The sequence below is a fragment of the Pyrus communis genome, chromosome 8, assembly GCF_963583255.1.
Source record: "Pyrus communis chromosome 8, drPyrComm1.1, whole genome shotgun sequence".
In the NCBI taxonomy this organism is placed as follows: Eukaryota; Viridiplantae; Streptophyta; class Magnoliopsida; order Rosales; family Rosaceae; genus Pyrus; species Pyrus communis.
The window spans coordinates 3200644-3223141 of NC_084810.1; the positions used below are offsets into that span (position 1 = coordinate 3200644).

Here is a 22498-nt window from a genome sequence, read left to right on the forward strand (position 1 = left end):
AATTTGAATATCATTTAAAATCATATCATTTGTTTCCAAGAACTTGTCCAATCTCCATCCCTTCGATGGTTTTCAATAATGAATGTTTTAAAGAATAAAATTGTAGAGAATCTCATTCCAAGAATCTGGGACTCCACAAAGACACCAATGACTACAATCCATTCCTGTGCGGCCTGCCAACCCATAAATTGAAGGATGTCCATCCTTGCGCAGGAGTGAGAGGTTTGTTATATCTAGCAATGTCACGGGCTTTTTTATTGTGCTTAACACATTCTTCAGCACACCCAGAGCTGGTGGTAAAGCTCCTGGATAGATCGACTCAAGCAAAGGCTCCTTCTGCCCTACACAACTTCTTGCCCTTGGTTCATGCCATTCACTGCCACTACAATTAAAATTAAGAAAAGAAAATAAGAGACTACTAATTTGATTGATGTCTTGGGAACAAACTTCATAAACAAGTTTTCAAAACAAATTATTCGAAAATTATAACAGTGATATCAACTAATTAAAAAAGTTAAAACTATTGTGTTATATTTCACCCAAAAATTGAATTCAATTCATAAGGCTGTTATTTGACACTTCAAACTAATCATTTTAGGTTCACTCCTCTTTAATGAAAATATAATGAAATTGGAGTAGAAAGAGTGTTACGAGTATATGATAACTTTTTTGGAGTGCTGCAATGATGATTAGCTTAGATTAGTAATATTAGGTAAGGAACTCACTTGTAATGAGAGGGAGAAATTCCTTGGAAGAAAACCATAGACTTCGCTGGATCAATGTTTAAATCCACCCATCCAGCCCAAGTCACGAGTGCCTGCTGAAAAGCAAGCAAGCGGTCAATGTCTTTGCTCATCTGACCTCCTACTTCAACATAATCCCATCTGCAAAATTATAGTAGTTAATTTGGTTTTACCTTTTAAATACAGTTAAAATTAAACAAAATATGATTAAATATTATAGTAAATAATAGTTATAGACTTTACGGTTGGGAGGGTCCTCTACGATTCCACCAATGCCAAGTGTTGAAGATGAGCATATCAATATCCTTCCATAACTTGCCTCCCACAATTGAATCAAGCTTCAAGACCCTCCCAATCTTTTCTCTTACAATATCTACTAGATATACATTGCGGTCTAGCATCACTTTAACTTCATAATCCTGCAGGTATTGATTACAAATTTCACCATGTCATTTACCCAAAGGAAAATTGGGGCTGAATCACGTGCTTCGTGCTTGTAGGATCATGACAAAAGTTCATGTCAAGTAGTTGTCCAAGGGAACTGAAAGGTCAAATTAATTTCACACGAGACCAAATTAATTAATTTCACGTGAAGTAGTTGGTGGAAATAAAACTGATGAAAAGTCTAAGGGGAATTGTAGTCAAATTAGGATTTGATAGTATTTTAATAGATTTTAAAATTTGAGAGTAGTCAATGAGATTTTAAAAGATGATTTTAAAAAATTTTGAAATCATGGTGTAGTCAAATTAAGATTTTAAAGGATTTAAAAGAATACATCCAAATTCATGGGTAGTTGATTAGGATTTTAAAAAGTCCTCAAAAGTCTAGATGTAGTGAAAATATCAAGGATTTGCTAGGATTTTAATGGGTGAAGGATTTTGATGGATTTGATAGTATAAATAATAAATGTCATAAACAATCCAACATTCACCCCTAGGATTTCATTTCAAGAACGAAAAATTCTATACGTAGAAGAGGAATAGTCTTCCCCATTTTTGGCCCTACCTAAGAACCCAGTGAGCAGCTCACCATCTATACATAACAGGTTTCCAAATCTGCATTTCTCTAACTTGCTTTCACTACCCCTCATCCCCCCCATGACCCACCCACTGCCATATTGGATGAACAATCCCATCCACCCACTACCAAAATGGGTTTGATTTTCGTGCTTTGCTTTTATTGGATGAACAATCCAATGTCGTTGCTGGTAAGGTTGCGATTAAAGCTTGTGAGTGTTTGTTGTTGCTCGAATCCAATACAAATCATGGATGCCATTGAATAAGGATGGACAGGTGAGTCACTCTTTGATTACTATGTATGCCAGGTGTGGTGAGTAGGTTTTTGCACGGAAAGTGTTTGATGACATTATTAAGAGGGATTTGGTTTCGTGGAATTCCATGACTTCTGTGTATTGCAAGATGGGGTGTGCTGGAGATGCGGTGGGGTTGTTCCGGGAAATGAGAGGTGATGGATTTGAGCCTAATGAAACGACTTTGGCAACAGTTCTTGAGCATGCGGGGACATGGGGGATTTGAGTTTGGGTACTTGTGTGAAGTGTGTTTTGTAGTTGAGAAGAAATTGGAGATCAATTCATATGTAGGCTCTATGTTGATTGGCATGATAAAAATCCTAAGAAATTCATGAAAAAATCCATACAAATCCATATAAATCTGTAAGTGAAATCTATATAAATCTGTCAAAATCCATATAAGATTGTAGAATCTATTAAAAAATTTTAAAATTTGTCACTTAAAAAAGTTTATTAAAATACTCTAAAATCCAAGTTGACTACACCCTAAAGTGTTAGGATTGATGCTTTGCACTCACCTTACCAAATTTATGTGTGATTTGACTTCACTTAAATTAAGTTGGTTATCAACTAAACAACTATTATCATCTTCTGCTAAAAATTTAAGCGTATTATGTTATTAAATTGTCAGTTTTGACTACATATACAAATAAAAATGTACCATTGAATGGTTTTATCAATTCATATATATCCTGACAACAACGTATCAGATTCTTTGATAGTAGAATTATTCTCATACAAATAAAAAGCAATGGCCAAAACAAAATGGAGACTTGACGTACCATGAATTCGAAGATAGATACATCGTTTACTCTTATCACATTATACTTAGCAGTTGGTACAGCTGAGTGAAGCATGCATGTCAAGGATTGCCATTGATTTCGGCTCAATGAATCTCCAACGAACATGATGCTCTTTCCTCTAAATCTTTCGAAGAAGTCAAGCGCATCAAATCTGAAAACAAGGTAGTACAAACATTAAGCTAGGTTCCCATAGGATAAACTATTATTCAGGTAAGACATGTAAATGCTAGATCAATAATGTTTTCATCCTATCAAATAGTTATGTTATATCACTACAGTATAAAATTATGTTTAGTGTCGATTGACATTTTAAGTACACAATATGCTTATGCATTCAACAATTATCAATATGGTCGTGGTGCCACTTGTGTACGCGGGTGTTAAAAGAAAGTGAAGTTAAACATAATCATTGTTCATCATGAATCGAGAGGGACCTCCGCGACAACTTACAACTCCACAATCCATATAGGCATACAGTTCAATGGCAGTAAACTGGCAGAAGGCTGCAGGTTCAATGCATGTAGATTTAGCATTGTTTTCTTTCGAGCAGGGTAGGTGATGAAATGTTTAAATTTATTTATTCCAAATGTACTAACACGGAATTAAGAGTTAGGATTGCTGTTTACATGGAAATGCCCTAAAATTTTTTTTTGAGGGTACAGTAATGTTTAAATTAATCCAAATTGTTTTGTAGTTATTATCAACATTCTTAATAAATCACTACTTTCATCTTTTTAATAGAAACTCTAATATAAAGTCTAGTTGTAATTCTCTTCATTTATAAATAAGAGATTTTAAATTTCCCTCCCGCTGATCATGAGTTTGAAATGATACTCCCGCTGATCATGAGTTCTTCACCAAGAGTTTAGTGAACTCCCGCTTTCCACCCATTTTCTTTCGATCAGATCTCCCTCCCCCTTCTCTCTCTCTCTCTCTCTCTCTCTCTCTCTCTCTCTCTCTCTCTCTCTCTCTCTCTCACATTTAGGTCCAAAACAATTAAGTTGTAGTAAAATTATGGGTAAATTACACAAAACTATCTCAATTATAGGTCAAATGACATTATCATACCTTATCTTTTAAAAATGACAATGTCATATCTCTTCTTACGAATTTGTTTCAATATTAGACATCCGTCAGTTTTTCTATTAAATGCTGACATGGCTAGAAACGGAACCCACTCACTAATTTAACTAAATTAAAAAATAATTAAATGTATTTTTAATAATTAAATATTAAAAATTAAAATTTAAAAAAAACTAAACAAATAAAAAATGACCTATGCGGGCCTTCCCTTTCCTCCACCCACACCAACCCTTTTTCTTCTTCTCTTTGACAGCCACCAAACCCTTCCCCACCCGTCCTCCCAAATCCAAGGACCACGCACTGCGAGATGCAGAGTCCAATCGCCGGTTGCCGATCACCACCACCACCATAACCGCTTCCCCTTTCTTCCCAAAGCTCTCCATCATAGCCTCCTTCCCCAATTGCGAGCCTTCCGTTCTCGTCACCGACAACGGCACATCCTCCTCAGGGCTCCAATCCTCTGCTTCGCAAGCCGACCATGCTCTTTCCAGCTCCATCGAGGTTGACGCCGTCACCGAAGCCGAGCTCCGGGAGAACGGATTTCTCTCCACCAGGCGCATTAAGCTCGGATGCACCATTGGTTCGGCCACCTCCGGATTCGACCAGATCGAGTCGCTCGCCGTCGGCGGCATGAACGTAGCGCATCAATATGTACTATATCTTTGAGGATGGTATAGATGAACCTGCTGATGACGGTGGAATGGTGTCTAAGCGGGCTGATGACAGTGGAATGGTGTTTTAATTTTTCGAATTTAAAATTTTAGCGGATTGCACGTTGCCCAGAGAGAGAGAGAGAGATGGTGGTGGTGGGGGAAGGTTGGGGGGACGGGTGGGAAAGGGTTTGGTGGCTGTCGAAGAGGAGAAGAAAAATGGTTTGTGCAGGTGGAGGAAAGGGAAGACTCGCATCCTATGCCATTTTTTATTTGTTTAGTTTTTCAATTTTTTAATATTTAATTGTTAAAAATATATTTAATTATTTTTTAATCCAGTTGGATTAGTGAGTAGATCTCGTCTCTAGCCATCTCAGCATTTAACAGAAAAATTAATTGAAAATTTGACGGATGTTTGATATTGGAATAAATTTGTAAGATGAGATATGACATTATTATTTTTTAAATATAAGATATGATAATGTTATTCGATTTTAGTTAAGATAATTTTATATAATTTATTCTAAAATCATCCTCGCTCTTTCTCTTAACCTAATCATATGATAATTTTATTTTATATCAAACACGAATAACTGACATGACAACAATATGGCACCACCGATTCCCGTGAGCTCTAACACGTCTTTAATAAATAATTTGATTAATTGTCACATGAGTAGAGGCCATATCATATGAGTGGGTGGGTGGACTATAAAAGTAGAAAGAAATAAACTAATAATTCTATCACCATCCGTGCCATCCCATTGCCAAGACAATCACAGCTCACACAAACCAAAAGGCGCAACTGTCACCAATGAAAGGCTGCGACCACCGACATTTCCATGCAGCCAAACATTTATATTTTTCAGGAAAATCATTGGGGGAGAGTCGCTTTATGTATTCACAGGGGCCACGGTCCCTCTTCCACAATTTTTGTTCTAAACAAAACATTGATATACTCTGTTCACAGGATGATTCCCGCCAGGAAGTATATAAATTAAGTTCATTTGTTTCAAATGTAAAAAAGGGACACACACAACTAGATCTAACTTTACTTTTCATATTTCGAAAAAATTACCAAAACAAGTCATTTTCTTAGAATTAATTTGGAATGTGGGATTTCAAATGTAGACATTGTAATTCATGTATCCAAAATAAACAGAAGAATTTATAAATTTCATGAATTTTTATTTTTAGTCACATAAAATTTGAACTTAATATCAATAATATTGCAGCAAGCCAACAAGCCAACAACTAGGAAAACAATAAGCAATAATATTGCAGCAACAGAAAGCATTATAATAAGTAGAACAAGAGAAATCAGAGAGAGAGAGAGAGAGAGAGAGAGAGAGAGAGAGAGGTGTGCACCTTGCTAAATCACAGTCATGTGGTTGCCATCTGTATTTCGTGTATATCTGATCGGGACGGCCATTCTTTTGGCAGGTAAACTCGTGCTCAATGAAGGGGCATGAGGAAGTATTGTAGAGGGGGTAGGACTGGTCCAAAACCCATCTCCCTTTGAAGAAATCACACGACGAAGACGATGATATTGATTCATCACTTCTTGCACCATTTGCTAATACTACCGCTTGGTAATCACAAACAACAAGGAGGAGGAGAACAGCTACACTCCTAGCGCAAAAACTACTATGAACCCAGAAACCCATGAGTCTTTTCTATAGAGAGAGAGAGAGAGAGAGAGAGAGAGAGAGAGAGAGAGAGAGAGGGGGGTTTATAAGAAATGATAATGGGATTAGAAACTCTTCTATCTATCTGCTCTTTATCTCTTATAGCTACTATATTTATGTCTTGTCTGTATATACGTGAGAGAGAGGATGGAAACTTATTGAGAAATTCAAATGATCTCCTTATGATACTTTCCCTCGTCAGCCTTCAATCAACGTCAATAAGGGAGAGCATCATGGGATTATTACTTACTTTGTACCAAATTATCAATTAGCTATGCAGTAGGGATTCTTGTAATTATATACACCTGTATTCTAGTACAATCAAAATTAATGCAATTGAAGTAAATTTCGAAACTTCCAAAACTACATTTAAGATGGTATCAGAGCCCCTCCTTGGCATAGATGTGGGTTTGATACGGTTATCGTACTAAAACTGTCATACTAATTACCATGCTAAACTTTTGATATGACAAAATTCATTACTATTACCATGCTAAAATTTGGGTATATCAAATTTCGATAAGCAAAATTTTTTGGTTGGCATGTTATAGTAATGGCAATGTCATTCTTTTAAAGAAAAACTAATGAGGAGCATTTCAAAACTTTGAGTTTTAACCAAAAATCATCATATAACTTTATTTAATGATAATGACAAGAGAAATTAAGAAAAAAAACAAAAAAACAAAAAAACAAAACAAACCTAACTAAAGGCGCATGCAAAGAACACCCAACCAATCCTTCAGTTGCATAACCCTTTGACATAATCCAATTATATTTTATTCCTCTCAAATTAAAATTTCAAATTGAAGTGGGTTCCATTTGATTCAGAACCACATATGGGGCAGTATGGTTAGGAAGGAGTCGGTCTGGTGTGGGTTGGGATGGTTGGTGGTAGGGTGGGGCAACATTATTGACAACATCGTTGGACTCATCACCATTTTCTAGTAATGGTATTGAGCTATTAGCCATGCATGACTTTGACGGCGTGGACGTTGATCTCTATCATGTTTTTTATTTTTATTTTTTATTTTTTATTTTTATATCTTTTTATTGCATTCTGGTGAAAGAAATTGAAAATCTGAGACGAGCATCTACCATTAAGTTTCATAAACAGTGTCGTACTGTTAAGTTTTATAAACAGTGCAGTACCGTTAAGTTTCATAAACAGAGTAAAAAGTTTCATAAACAGTATAGTAAGTTTCATAAGCAGTATAGTGAGTTCATAAACAGTGTAGTAAGTTTCTTAAACAGTTTGTGTGAGGGCGCGCGGGTCCGTGCGTTAGTTTTTTTTTTAAATATTAAAATTATATATTTTTCATTAAAATATAAGTTTTTTTTTTGTCTTTTTTTATTAAAATTTAAGAGTTTTTCATTAAAATTTAAGCCTTTTTCATTAAATAAAATTATAACATGATTTTTTATTAAAATAAACTTAGTCCAAGCTCAAATCTTTTTTTTTTTTTTTTTTTTTTAATTTTATAAATCCTACTCAATGAAGCTTTTAGCCCAAAACGGTACAATTACCATACCATTACCAATTGGTACAAAATTTTAGCATAAAATTGATATGGTACGGTAATATGGTAAAATTTTCCACCTCTACCTGGGCTCTTGATTCTTTACATTTTTTTTTCTGCTCCTTCTTCCTCCTAGAAGTTGGATGTTTCCTTTTCAAACGTGGGAGACAGGTTCAGATGCTAAGAGTGATTCCAAGGATTCCTTTGGCCAATTTTTCGCCATCATTCCAATTATTCCTGAACGATGCTTGTTTCTAAGCCTCTACCGGTGATAACTATGGCATTTGGTGTTGCTCCATGACGATTATGCTCAGTTCGAAAAACAAGTTAGTGCTCATAGATGGTACTATTGAAAAGCCAAATGCGAAGAAGACCATTGAACTTGCTCTTTGGCAAAGGTGTAACGACATGGTACTTACGTGGATTGTCAACGTCCTCGCATCCAACATAACGTCTAGTGTTGTGTATTTTAGGATTGCTGCAGATGTTTGGGAAGATTTCAAAAGAGAGGTTTTCGCAGCAAAACATCTCATTCAACATGAAAGTTCACGCACCACTTGAAACCAACAACCAATCAATGTTTACTTCACCAAACTGAGGAGTTTATAGGATGAGATAGAGGTATGTCAGACGGTGGAAGCATGTTCTTGTGGTGCTGCCAAATCCCACGGTGAACAAGCGAAACTACAAAGGTGTTGTAGATTCTTATAAGCCTTGATGAGTCGTAAGGAGCGATTGTTGGTCATATTCTTCTAACGTAACCCTTCCATCCATCCATAAGATCTATTTCCTCTTGTATCAAGAAGAGAAACAATGAGGCATAGCCACTGTGCAAGCCTTGATTGAACCCGCAGCCATGGTGGTGCAGTCCTCACGCAATAATGGCCAGGGACGATTAGCGGAAACGCAAACCTCTCATCTGTTCGTACTGTGACCACGACCATCACACATTTGACACCTGGGTCATCATTTTCATGGCAAATCCGAAGAAACTGTTGGAGTTTGAGACCCTCTTGTCCCACATTGGTCAACAATATTTTTTCACTGGCCTTTATATAGGCTTATTCCTTTTTCTTAGTAATTAGAACTTGGATCATTTGGAAATAGATTGAAGGCTTGGGCCTTATGGTTGTGTGGATTAGGCTTGATGATTATACTATAATATTAATAATTAATATTAATTAATCAAGACATGGGCCTTGAGGCACTTGGACATGGGCCTTGAGGCACTTGGGGCTAAGGAATTAAAATTAATCTGATCAATTAGTTTTAATTTCGAATTAAGTTTTTAATTAAATTAATTAAAAACATTTTGATTAATAGACACAACTCTTTGGAAAGAGTTGTATCTTTTTGGAAAGAGTTGTATAGCTTCAGATACATCCAAAAGGTGTTTGAAGATGTATGAAAGAGCCTATATAACTAGAGTCCTCATTTCCATCAATCATTATCTTTTTCTTCTCTTTTGTCTTCCGTACAAAATTTCCAGAGAGTAAACACACAAAGCAATTCGCTAGAGTTCTATAATCCAGTGCGGGTTGTAGAATTAGGTAGTTGTATCCTGGTCGAACATACGTTGTAGAACCACAAGCACACGAGTGGAACGGAAATACTGTTCGATGGACATAGCGTTTGCGCTAGCCTCTACCTTCAATTCATTCAAATTAGTATCATATTAATTTTTTGTAATTATTGTGTTATTGCATTCTGTATTGCAAGTATTTGTGAATAATAAAGTATAAGTATTTTGATTCTGTATTTCTGTTATTTTATTGTTTCTAAATTGTTCTCCAACAAACACCAGTGATGGCGATTGCAAAAAGAAAGCCAAAGGTAGTAGGTCAAGCAGCGAATGGGTTTCATTAGCCAACAATATTCAATCCATAGGGTGTGCTGAAATGACGCCCAACCATATTCAAGAGCAGTACAGCAAATTTTATCGGTGTTATTGCATTCTGTATTGCAAGTATTTGTGAATAATAAAGTATAAGTATTTTGATTCTGTATTTCTGTTATTTTATTGTTTCTAAATTGTTCTCCAACAAACACCAGTGATGGCGATTGCAAAAAGAAAGCCAAAGGTAGTAGGTCAAGCAGCGAATGGGTTTCATTAGCCAACAATATTCAATCCATAGGGTGTGCTGAAATGACGCCCAACCATATTCAAGAGCAGTACAGCAAATTTTATCGGTGATGAGCCAGAAATTAAGCATGGAAAGCAAAGCCAATGCAATCACTGCTGCAGGTAGGACTCTAACGAATGGGTACTGGACAGTGGTGCAACAGACCATGAGTTAGGTTTTCCATTGGCCCAAGCAACATTTAAAACATCATTGCTTGTCGTGGCTTGACCTGATGGCACGCTGCTGGATTTTCATTGGGCACCCTTTTGGACAAAAATAATACAAATTATATGATCTTCACTCCAAACATAGTTTTACGAGTTGAGACGTTGTTTTCCACAAGGATGTGTTTCCCTATCATGGCTAAAAGGAATTGAATCCCCATTCAAACAACCATTATACACCCATGTTCAGTTTTTGCATTGAGCCTTCCTCACCATGCCATAAACTACATGACCGCACCAGTGCCTCACAAAATGCCGAGACACATCTTAATATTGCTCCTGATTATCAGCTCTTTAACATGCAGTCACTTGATGAGCACCATGCTGCTATCACGCAGCCTGATGATCAGCTCTATGCACGCAGCCTGATGATTAGCTATCTAACACGCAGTCACCCGATGAGTACCTTGTTGCTATCACAGCCTGATGATCATCTCTGTGACACGCAGCCTGATGATTAGCTCTCTGACATGCAACTTGCCACTCAACCTGCCTTTGCTCCCGCTTCTATCCCTCTCTGGGGATCTTGTCACCTTACAACTATGAAACTCAACGACTATGTTTGTCCTTCTCTTATGTTGCCCCCTCCCCTGCACATGCCCTCGTCTGCCCAGTTCTAGTACTAGACATCCACTTTCAAATTTTTTATCCTACCAATAATTGTCGCCGCTATAGTCTGCCTTCATTTCTAGTTTTTCTACCATTGTGGACTCAACCACTTATGCAGAGGCGTGTAAAGATCCTAAATAACGTCAAGCCATGGATGACAAAATCCAAGCTCTAGAGGCTAGCAACACTTGGAGTATTACTCATTTGCCCCATGGTAAGGCATGTATTGGTTGCAAATGGGTCTACAAAGTCAAGTACAGATTTGATGGCAGTATTGAGTGCTACAAAGCTCGTTTGGTCGCTAAGAGGTACACTTAGTTATAGGGTATTGATTATGATGATACATTTTCCCCTACTGCCAAACTGGTCACATTCTGCTGCCCTCTTACTCTTGATACTGCCTCTTCTTGGTCCCTACATTATCTGGATGTTCATAATGCCTTCCTTCATGGTGATCTCATGGAGGAAATATACATGGCCCCGCCTTCTAATCTTAGCCGACAGGAGGAGAATTTGGTACGTCGCCTCAATAAATCGCTTTATGGTTTAAAGCAAGTCCCTCAACAATGTTTTTCAAGTCTTCGCAAGCCATTAAGACCGCTGGTTATGTTTAATCAAAAGCAAATTATTTGCTTTTCACTAAACGTGAAGGTAAGTCATTTACTGCACTCCTTATTTATGTTGACGACATTTTGATTACAGGAAAGGATTCAACTGCAATTAATGACCTAAAACATTTTTTAAAATACCAAGTTCTACATCAAAGATCTTGGTAATTTAAAATACTTTTTAGGCATAGAAGTGGTACGTTCAAAAAAGGGGATTTTTATCTTGCAAAGGAATATTTGTTGGATATTCTCGATGATATGGGTCTTTTAGGATCACAACCTAGCACTTTCTCTATTGAGAAAAATCTCAAATTGCTTTTTGATGAGGGTGAAATGCTCAATGATCATGTTAAATATAGGAGATTGATTGGTCATCTAATTTATCCCACTATTATCTTGCTAGATATCATGTACTTGTTCCACTTGTTGAGTAGATCATGCAAGCACCTCAGAAGTCACACTATAAGGCTACATTGCGCATTTTGAGGTACTTAAAATGGACTCCCGAACAAGGTATCAAGTTTTCTTTAGAAAATGATTTGAAGTTGAAAGTGTACTTAACTTGGATAGCGCGGGGTGCCCAACCACTCGGCGGTCCACCACTGATTATTATATTTTTTTGGGAGACTCTCTTATTTCATGGACAAGCAAACGTCAAAGGACAGTCTCTTTGTCCGCTGTCGAAGCAGAGTATGAATCCATGGCAGCGAGTTGGCTTGGCTACAAAATCTATTTCATGATCTACAACTTTGCAACAAGGGGGCTACAACTTTGTTTTGTGATGATCAAGCTGCTCTTCACATTATCGTAAATTCAGCATTCCATGAACGTACACAACACATTGAGATTGATTGTCGCCATGTCCGAAATAAAATCATGAAAGGAAAAGTTGTCACAGGTTATTATGTTCTATCCATGTCACAACTTACCGCCATTATCTATTCTGAAGTTGAGGAGTAATTTGACTGTAGCTGCTACAGTCAAGTCAAAAATTTTCCCCTTGATTTCACTTTATTTACAACAAATCCATGGGATTTGGGAATGGGTTGGAAGGTAGTTATTAAAAGTTAGGAAGGTAATTTTGTTTCTGAACAGATTTTGAGATATTCACGGTTTTGCCAGTCTATTCTAAAATGGGCCCTCTGTTTTGCGTTATTTACATTTCTGCCAGTGTATGGCTGTGCTTCTGCCGTTACTTACATTTCTGAGGGCACTACGGTTCGGGACCGAATGGGCGCAGGCATTGCGGGACAGCCGTTGCAGAGAGATGAGATTTCAGGGATTCGCAGAGAGATGGGAGGATTTTCTGCAAGGGTTGAAGGGAACGGGTAAGGGAGGTATGACCTTGCACAGAGGGAAGGACAGAGAAAGACGGAGAGTCGTCATCATCAGCAAGAAAAGATTAAGGAGTAAAACTCCTCAACCCTTCTTCAGTTCCTTTTCAGATTTCTCTCTCTACAACTTTCTCTCTCTAAAATCCATCTCTTTCCTCTGGGAATCCCAAACCTTTCAGGGCCACGCACGACTCTGCGATGACAAACCCTGATCCTTTGTACGGTCTCAAGACTTGGAGATTTTATGTATATAGTGTTGATTTATATTCTTTTTGTGGCGTATGAAGCTCTGAGAAAAAAACCCTCAGGAAGTTGATCGGGCTGCTATCGTTCACGAGCTTGAGGACAACCTAGCTGAAGCGGACGAGATCGATCGAGTTGGCTTTCGTGTTCAGTTCAACTTTCTTTTCCAGTTTTCTGTTTGGTTGGTGGGAAAATCCCTACTTTCTGTTCATCCCCAAACCTTTAAATCCACGCTTTCAAGGTAATACCCGCCGGCTTCTTAATTTAATTTCATTTTTAATTCAGTTTTCCATTTCCAATGCCTAGAAATATAATTACACAAGGAATAATAGGAACTAAAATTTCACATCTCCAGAAATTTTTGTTTTCTAATCCTCCGCGGTTTCTCGGCAACCAAACGTAGTGTTAAACAATTTTAATTAACTAAAATAACGTTATTTATTTATTTATTCGTTTGTTGAATGGATAAATCCGTTGATATTAGAGCTCGATCTCGCATTTCTGCAGATATTTCTCAACCTTTGGTCCAACTCTCTCTCACAGCTCCTCCATTTATTTATTAGTTTTGAGATTCCTTCTCTTCCATTAAAGTCATGCCTAAATCAACTAGAGTTTTTCTTTTACTAATTTTTGTTGCACAATCAATCATTGACAGGTTATGCTATTCGTAGAGTGGTTCAAAGAATTCTAAGAGCTTCATTCATCTAATTTATGCTCTTCGTGTAAAAAAAATTTCAAAAAGCTCAAACATCTTTCAATTTTCTTTTACTAATTTTTGTTGCACAATCAATCATTGACAGGTTATGCTATTCGTAGAGTGGTTCAAAGAATTCTAAGAGCTTCATTCATCTAATTTATGCTCTTCGTGTAAAAAAAATTTCAAAAAGCTCAAACATCTTTCAATGTAAATAACATTAACTTTTGTAACAATTTCTTATAGCTTTGAAACATAGTTTCTAATCCTGCAGTAGTGCGCCTAAAGCTTTGGGAAAGGAACGTTTTAAATCTCTATTAGGCAAGTTGGGCCTTTTTAACAAGGGAGAGCATCACAGGCTGATTACTTAATTACTTCGTACCGATTAGCAATGTAGGGATTCTTGTAATTGTATATACCTATATTCTACAACAATCAAAATCAATCCAATTGAAGTAAGGTACCATTTGGTACGTGGGACGAGACGGAACAGAGTGGGACAAGGCGTTCTGTCTCACGTTTGGTGCGCCTAAAACGGGTGGAACGAGTTTTGGGTGAATTTTCGTTCCACCTCACCCCCTGGAACGACTCGTTCCACATCCGTGGAACGCAAAATTATAACCTCTCCGTCTCCTTCTTCTTCCTCCTTGTTTCCATCCGAGGGCATCTTTGCTTCCGTTCCGTTCCGTTCCGTCCTGTCCCGTCCCGTCCCATTCTGTTCCGTCCTATCCCGTCTGCATACCAAACGATACCTAAATTTCAGAACTTCCAAAACTAAATTTAAGAAAACTTGGCAATTTGTTTATCTTTTAGGAATGATTTACATCATGTATAATTTTTCTTTTCAGGCACATTCTTTGAATCTTGCTTACCTTATATATTAGCTATATATTTTTTTGTAGAAAATCCTCCGTAAATGATTTCCGATTTTACTAAATTATGTTCCTTCTCTCAACCAACTTGCTGTATTCCCCTCCTTTTCAATTTTGGTGTACTTTACCTAGTCTCTTCACAAACAACCACATAGCCAAAATAGTATAGTGTTCAACCAACTTACTCTATTCCCTTCCTTTACAACTTTTGTATTTGTAATACGATGAAACTTGCCTGAACTTAGCTGACTTTTTAAACCGTTAGTGACGATTTGTGATAATAAAATTCTGAAGCTGGAAGCTTTTTATGATACCGGTTTTTTATGTTATTTTATTTTATAATTTAAGCCGTAACAAACTAGTACTAAGTTACTTTAATTTTAGCAACAGCATGAGCCATTATTTTATACTTGGCAGTATAAGCTCGAAAACATTCAAATACCAAAATTTAGCTGCCAAGTAACGTGTTCCATTTTCCTCTGACTAAAACGCTGCACTGTGTTGCAAACTTGGCAGCCAAGATTATGATCAGTTTTTATTTTGAAGGAAGTTGATCGAAACAATTGATCCAATCTAGGTATTGAAGTATAAATTTATTATTCGAAAAGAAAATCATTTTATCATACTACAAAATACTGAAAAGAGCTGATTTCACATTTTATAATCACCATGCTGTAGAAACTTCTTCAGTTCTGCTGTCTACTATATTATCAAACAGAAAAAAGAAAATAGCTACAGAGGAAATGCAAATTATTTATTAGCTGATATGTTTAGTGTGCTAAGGTTGAGTCAAACAGATAACTGTGCAGCACAAGTTCTCTCGCTTCTATTTCAGGTTGACTCAAACAGATAACCGAGCAGACGCGGATGAAGCAGTCCATGGCCCTTCAGTTGACTGATCCATTTCTATCCGTTTCTCGCTCGTGCCCCTTCCAAAACTAGATTGAAAATGTTTCCTCATTGCATCGATCTCAATACTCTCGGCTTTTGGATCCAAGACCAACTCCTGAATAACAGCCTTTCCTTCGAGCATGCTCACAACCGAAGACATGGTAGGCCTAGCTGTTGAAGTAACGTTGCAACAAAGAAGAGCCACATTAATTGCAACAATCATCTCCTCTTTGTTAAAGTCGGATCCCAACCTTGGATCAACTAGGTCCATCAAATTCCCTTGCTGTTTTAGAAGTCGTGCCTACAAAAAATGGAAGTAACAAAAGCAATATAAACTGTCTTTGGATTAAACTTCACCGATTCAAACGTACTTTCACACGTATAAGGTATATTGAGAAAATTTGAAGTTAAATTAGGAAGTAGTAAATTCATGTTACCCAATCAAGAAGATAAAAGCTTTCTTCCTTTTTCCGGTAAGTTGTGTTGTTTCTCCCGCTAACAATTTCCAATACGAGAATACCAAAACTATAGACATCTGCTTTATCAGTCAGATAACCCCGCATTGCATATTCGGGCGCCATATATCCACTGCAATATCATGAAATCATATCATTAACCCAAATCTAGCTAAAATAACTAGTAAAAATATTGCTAATTGAATACTTAAGATTAATCCAATAGTTTGAGAGATACACAGTAATACAACTATATTCAAAGAAAAAAAATCTGCCCTTGAAATTTCTTGAACAACAAAGATTTGATGAGGTTGAAAATTATGTAAGTCAGAGATTTTCCGTTGCTCTATCTTCTTTTTTAAGGGTGGAAGAAGATCAAAACAAGACAATAAGAAGATAAATAAAAGTTTAGGGACTCACTACGTTCCAGCAATACGGGTGCTAATGTGTGTATTATCCTCTTCATCAAGCTTGGCCAATCCAAAGTCAGATATTTTCGGGTTAAGATTTTTATCAAGCAGAACATTAGAAGCCTTGATGTCTCTATGAACGACCTTCAATCTTGATTCCTCATGAAGATAAGCCAAACCTCTTGCTGTACCAATACAAATCTTGTGCCTTGTTGGCCAATCCAACTTCAATTGACTTTCTTCTACCCCTTCAATTTGCCAAATTAAACAAAGTTAGTTGTAATGGACATATTTTTAGTGCATAAGATCTTTTATGCCCACTGTATGAAGAAATGAACTTTTGGCAAACAAGACTAGTATTTACCGAATAAAACGCAAGCGACGCTATTATTTTCCAGGTACTCATAAACAAGCAATAGTTGATTTCCTTCAATACAACATCCATGGAGCTTGACAAGATGAGGGTGTTGCAGAGCAGAAATCATGCCAATCTCATTAACAAATTCACGATTCCCTTGCTTTGATTTGGAAGAAAGCTGCTTAACAGCTATTATGGTGCCATCTGCTAGAACGCCCTACATTTGAGAAAGATAATCAAATTAACATCACTACAGAGCAAATTAACTTTCATTAGAATGGAAATTATCAAATTAGAAAAAAAATGTAATCAATAACTAAATTCTTTGCTCCGAAGAATACCTTATAAACAGAACCAAAACCACCCTCACCAATCTTATTGGCTTTGTTAAAGTTGCTCGTGGCATCTTTGAGTTGCTTGAAGGTAAATTTACCAGTTTGCAGGTCCACACCCTTCAAATCTGTATAACAAGTAAAACTCATAAGAAATTGTGTCTAAGAAAACGTTTAGAACGATAGCATTCTTAGTTATTAATACTTTGTGCCTGATTCTAGAATTTAACTAGTAACTGGATCTGTAGGCAGCACTTTGCATCATGAGTTTGGACGATATATACATATATTACATCAACATCAAATTGCCGGAAAACTCAATATCTAAATAATTACTGTCTTTGTGGTGCACGTCAATATGCTTGAAAACCATACAAAATAGCATAAAATTGCACTTAGATACGAAAAAACACGATGAGAAAAAGTAAAGGAGAAACAAAAAGGAAAAACAAGTATAACAGAATAAACTGCAAATTAATACCATCCTCCAATGTCTTTTGTTGTCCTAGGAGGCCTCTCTTCCAAAGAATACCAAATATCAGTAGTATCATGAAGATTGCTCCAACCACAATTCCAACCACAGCACCTACAGGCACGCCACTTCCACCAGGTTTTGGCGGGGGATCAAAGTCTGTCGAAAGTAAGAATATAGCTTAAATTAGTGTAAATGTAAATGTAATTAATATGAGGTTGTATTGGTCAACCAGCTATCTAATGCAAAACGAAACAGAAGATTGAACCCCGTCTTTAGGGCATCCTTAAATAAGTAGATAGTAAATGAAGTAATCCCTTGAACAAACTTTCGTTGGATGGTTGTAATTAAATATTATATGTTTCCTTAAGTGAACTGGATAGTTTTCATGTAAATAGTTTAAAATGTTCGAAGTTGAATTTTGTTGTATTTAAAAGCGCATACCCGTCACCTAGAAAAATAAAAAACAGCATATTATATGATAAGAAAATTTAAGAGTATTTCTTCAAGTCTTGGCTCAAACTATGTAAAACAGAAGAAACACGCAGAAGCATTTTTGTGAAATTACAAGGGAAAGGAAATATTGAAGAAGAACCTTGCAGAACTGAAGTCGGGTCTCTTAATTTAGTAGATATATCAATGCATATGGTCGACGCATAGTAATTAGACAAAGCTAAGATCAGTGGAAACTTACTTGGGTCTACTGAAATAGCAGAAATAAGTGGACCATAGACTCCTTTAACAGGGATGGCCGTCGTCCCTTTCCCGGCCCAATAGAAACGAATCTCCAATGTACTATTAGTCACAGGAGCAGTAAAGTTCTTTATGACTACATCACCAAACACACCAGCTTCATCCATGATATTGAAGTCCTTTTTCACTAGTTTTCCCTGCAATATATATATATATATATATATATATATATATATGTACGTATATATACTAATTTAGTTGCTTAACATTTCATGATCATAAATGTGAAAGTTAACATCAAATCGTCCAAAATATAAACAATGCTTGTTGAAAATTAGAATAATTCACTGGTATACATGGAAGTGGATGCGATACTTACCTGAATGTAAATGTCGAATATGCGCCTTCCCAAGCTTTTATATGTTTTGCCATTTCTAAACATTATCTCTGCAAAATGGAGGTTTACAGTGTAGTTTCCATTTCCCAGACAAAACCCAAAATAAGTTAGAGAGATGGGAGAAAGGCGTGCGTTCATGTACAGTTGAGGATTGGCCATAGAGAGTCTAGTTCCATTAGTCCCTATAAAGGTGTCATAAGGGCGTTCAACATCAATGAACCAACCGGTGCTGCTTAATGCCCAATTTGTATGGAGAGAGTAGTGCAAATCTGTGAAAAAAGAAAATGGAAGTAAGTTGGCATTAAGGAGGAAAACTAAAAAAGAATGAACCGAAAAAATAAAGGTAATTATTGTGTAGAAACTCGGCTTACATTTTGGACACTCTGAAGTTTTTAAACATGAAACAGTTCTCCTGATAGAGTAATTCAGGGTACAGAAAATGTCAGCAATCATAAATGAGAAGAAGTTGGAAAAAAGAGAGTACAAAATACACCGTTGGATGCCAAAGTAAATTTATAGGTGCATGCTTTGAGACGATTAATTGGAACTTACGAACTATTGCCTTTTGACGAGCTTGCAAACAAATCACTGCAGAAATTAACAAAAATGAAAAGTTAAGCTTTTCTCCACATAACACATACAGATTAACTTCAAGCTAATGAAACATTCTTACAGGCCGACTTGTGGTTGACAACTTGCATCCTCTAAGGCGAGGTTGTTATATGAAAGATCACTGCACAAAAAGAGCTAGGACGCAAATTCTGTTGAATTGTAAGTCTCTAGCTGATTAGAATTAGTGAAAAATAAGTTATGAGCTTAATTGTGTATTCACTTGAGTTGTAATATTGCCAAGTGTGGGTTCAAAGATGCAAGGCAAATAATGCCATGTGTGATGATCCTGGAAAATAGCTAGATGTGTGGCTGAGATCACTTTGTGATGTCTAAGGTAATATTCTCTTTGCATGACTTGTGTGTGATAGAGAGAGTGAGAGAATATTGAATGAAGAGGGATTTTCCCCTGCTGCATTCTGCAGAGCAGCGAGGACATACATTCTCTGTGTGATTTTCTTCATCCTTTCATTTTCATTATTAATCATCTTCCCCCCAGTCCTCATATTCGTTGAGGTTTCATAAACCAGAATAAAAGAAGCGCTAACAAAAGGAAACAAGGGTGAGGAGAAAGAGGTAGGCATTCACATGGTTCGAATTAAGTTTTTGATATAATAGTCTTATATCTATCGTAGTAAAAAAAGCATAAATTTCCTTGGTAGCAAAAGAGTAGCATTTGGAAGAGAAGCTTACACGTTGAGACTTGGCGGCCAAGCAGGTACAGGTCCAGTCAGCAAGTTTCCAGTTAAGAATCTAAAAATAATGAATACAGAATAACTCAGTAAAGAATATAGTGTTTATTCTTAGGAATTTCTTTGTGAAGGTTTGAAAATTTGAGTTTGCCAACTCTGAGTCCATTAGATCAGTACTTCCATCTGAAAGACACATCCAATGGATCACCTTATGTCAGTTAATTGCATGAGTAGTAATGACTATAATGAATAAACTAAATTTTATTGCAGTATAACCCGTGACTCTTAATTATAGTAATCGTGATTGGAAATACTTCCAGCTTGTCAGGCTGGGGTGTAACAAAACCATTGAAGAATATCTGCTTGAATTTCATGTAAGAAAGATTAGATTGGTCATTTGCTTACATATAAGTCACATCTGGTAGACTACCGAAGCTGCTTGGAATTTCTCCGGTCAGCTTGTTAAAGCTGAGGTCTCTGCACAAACAAATAGCAAATGCAGTTTAGATGTGCCCTCTGCAGAGAGGGAAATGATATCTGAAAGAGATGTTCTCTTAATAAATACAGAAACATAAAGTCCACCCAACATTGTCTAATAAGTCACTTCAATAATCATTGAATTAGTAGAATCACATCTAGAAGAAATTTTTTATTTGAAGACGGAAAAAATAGGGACTAAGACATTTGTACTTACAAAGTTACCAACTTGTTCATTTGCTCAAGATATGGAGGTATCTTTCCAATCAGGTTGCAACTCCTCAACATCCTGCAACAGACACAAAAGCTTGGAGTTTACAGAAGACTTCTGGTACAGACAAAAATTGTGTGTCATGGAACCATTAACTCACAGTGTCCTCATATTTTTCATCTTATTCAGCGAAGGAATGGGTGATTCGGGTCCACTCAAGTCAGTGATTCTCCTGCAAGTTAAAATTGAGCCATGAACATAAACTACGCATTTCGCTAATCGTTTTGTATTTAAAAATAGAGACGGGATATACTAACAAGTCAGTTAAGTTCGTCAAAAGAGAAATGCCAGAAGGAATTGGCCCTGTCAAACCGCTAGCCTGAATCACTCTGTTTCAACGAGTCATAACATATGAATTAGAGATAAAATTCAGAATCAAATAGCAGAAAGATGACACAAAAAAGAAAAATACTCACAGTTTTTCAAGATTTGTCCAGTTCTCAATAAAATCAGGTATCTGTCCGGAAAAGTGACTGTCACAAACCCGACTGCATAATGATTGGAAAAGGGAAAATACTTCGAATTAGTAACAGAAAGCAGTGAAAAAAATGTATAAGTGCTCAGGAAACCTTTAAGAAGGAAAAACCACAGAAGCTTACAAGTCCTTTATTTTGGTAAGCATTGCAAATGTTTCTGGCAACTCCCCAGTAAAGTTGTTTGAGGAAAGCAGCCAAAGTATAAAATAGACATAACAATATATCAATGATAAAGAAGTAGATGATTTACTGGTGAAAACATCCAGAATTTGTCTACAAGAAAGAAAGTTCCAAATAAACCAAATACTTTTTAACACGGTAAAATTTGAATAGGACTCTTACATTCTTTCTATGTTGGCCCAAGATCCAAGCTCCTGAGGGAGAGGTCCAGAGAAATTATTGAAACTGATGTCACTATACAAATAAATTCAATTCCATTGATTAAAAAAAACATCATTAAGGATCTCCACAGAATCAAATGGGGTAAGCAAGAAACAAATGCTCAATTAACACTCACAAACTCTTCAGGGTGGTGATGTCTCCAAGCTCTTTGGGGATAGAACCCGTCAAACGATTTCCAAGAAGGGATCTGCTTCAAAAACTGTAGTCTTAAGATCACTTTTATCAAGCAAGAGGCTCAATAACATTAACATGTTCGTCAATACGAAGGCAATGAACCCCATGTGTTCGATTCAATATTTATGATTCAAGCGCCTCATGACCACGGAAGCCCATCATGAAAAAAACTCAATGTAGTAGATTCATAGTTTAAGAAAGAAATGGCTGAAGAACATTGGAATGACCAAATAAAGCAATAAGAACGTGACATGAACATCAAACACAAAAATGCATGCAGTTTGAGAGAAGACAGTACATGTTCAGAAGTGGAAGAGAGCTCCATTCTGGAGGGATGGTACCGCTCAGGTAGTTGCGGTTGAGGTCGCTGAAGGAGAAAGAAAGAAACCAGTTATCGTCTCATTGACAACAGAAATAAAGGTAAGCTATGTATGAAATTAGAATAAACCATTTACACGACACATATTTATTTTCTTTTTACTTTTAATAATGTAAACTTGGAGGGGTAAAAATATGCTTACATTTCTTGAAGATAGGTGAGATTTACCAGCTCTACTGGGAGTGTTCCTTGCAAATCTTGGGATCTTAGAATTCTGTGTTTCATCGGAAAACATGGTTTCAAAGATCAGTTGCAAATTAACAGATATCCATTACGCCATCTATACTGTGACTAAAAGAAAAAGCTGCCATAAAATGCGACCAAACAGTTAAAACACTAATTTATCACAGAAAATACTTACTTTTGGTCAGAGAATTAAATAGGAAGAAGGAATTGGTTTTTTTACTTTAAAACCGAAGGAAAATGTCCAATGTTCTTTAGAAAGAATAAAACTTGAGGAATTACACAAACATTAAATGTGTATTTGTTACAATCACACTGTGAATCAT

General features: G+C 36.5%; 2 protein-coding genes and 1 long non-coding RNA gene across 4 annotated transcripts; all 3 read right to left on the reverse strand.

Moving 5' to 3' along the window:
- LOC137743637 (protein trichome birefringence-like 41) lies at positions 1–6259 on the reverse strand. 2 transcript variants are annotated; one of them, XM_068483564.1, is made up of 5 exons: positions 5958–6259; positions 2836–3007; positions 987–1162; positions 726–884; positions 1–382 (listed from the first exon to the last, which is right to left on the reverse strand). In XM_068483564.1, the coding sequence occupies exons 1-5, from the start codon at positions 6254–6256 to the stop codon at positions 88–90; spliced, it is 1101 nt and encodes a 366-aa protein (XP_068339665.1). In that variant the 5' UTR covers positions 6257–6259; the 3' UTR covers positions 1–87. The 2 variants fall into 2 exon arrangements, with proteins under 2 accessions (XP_068339665.1, XP_068339666.1); XM_068483565.1 differs by lacking the exon at positions 5958–6259 and adding an exon at positions 4133–4376.
- Positions 6260–15188: 8929 nt separating this feature from the next.
- On the reverse strand, positions 15189–18710 carry LOC137741827 (probable leucine-rich repeat receptor-like serine/threonine-protein kinase At3g14840). Its single transcript, XM_068481542.1, has 8 exons — positions 18492–18710; positions 18114–18309; positions 17429–17578; positions 16957–17075; positions 16622–16832; positions 16268–16505; positions 15830–15980; positions 15189–15693 (listed from the first exon to the last, which is right to left on the reverse strand). Exons 1-8 carry the CDS (start codon positions 18666–18668, stop codon positions 15343–15345), a joined length of 1593 nt encoding a protein of 530 aa, XP_068337643.1. The 5' UTR covers positions 18669–18710; the 3' UTR covers positions 15189–15342.
- A 2665-nt stretch (positions 18711–21375) lies between these two features.
- LOC137741835 (uncharacterized) lies at positions 21376–22203 on the reverse strand. The gene is made up of 4 exons (XR_011069344.1): positions 22132–22203; positions 21909–21977; positions 21552–21623; positions 21376–21448 (listed from the first exon to the last, which is right to left on the reverse strand). It is a non-coding gene; the product is annotated as an uncharacterized lncRNA (long non-coding RNA).
- Positions 22204–22498: the final 295 nt, after the last annotated feature.

What these genes read in the sequence shown, in the direction of transcription:
- LOC137743637 (XM_068483564.1), bottom strand. Translation starts at nt 6,256, where the DNA reads ATGGGTTTCTGGGTTCATAGTAGTTTTTGCGCTAGGAGTGTAGCTGTT. An exon ending in CATGACTGTGATTTAGCAAG is followed by an intron (nt 3,008 to 5,957) that starts GTGCACACCTCT and finishes CCTTGTTTTCAG; the next exon opens with ATTTGATGCGCTTGACTTCT. An exon ending in TATCTATCTTCGAATTCATG is followed by an intron (nt 1,163 to 2,835) that starts GTACGTCAAGTC and finishes CAATACCTGCAG; the next exon opens with GATTATGAAGTTAAAGTGAT.
- LOC137741827 (XM_068481542.1), bottom strand. Translation starts at nt 18,668, where the DNA reads ATGGCCAATCCTCAACTGTACATGAACGCACGCCTTTCTCCCATCTCT. An exon ending in TGCTATTTCAGTAGACCCAA is followed by an intron (nt 17,579 to 18,113) that starts GTAAGTTTCCAC and finishes TACTTTCGACAG; the next exon opens with ACTTTGATCCCCCGCCAAAA. An exon ending in ACAAAAGACATTGGAGGATG is followed by an intron (nt 17,076 to 17,428) that starts GTATTAATTTGC and finishes CTTGTTATACAG; the next exon opens with ATTTGAAGGGTGTGGACCTG.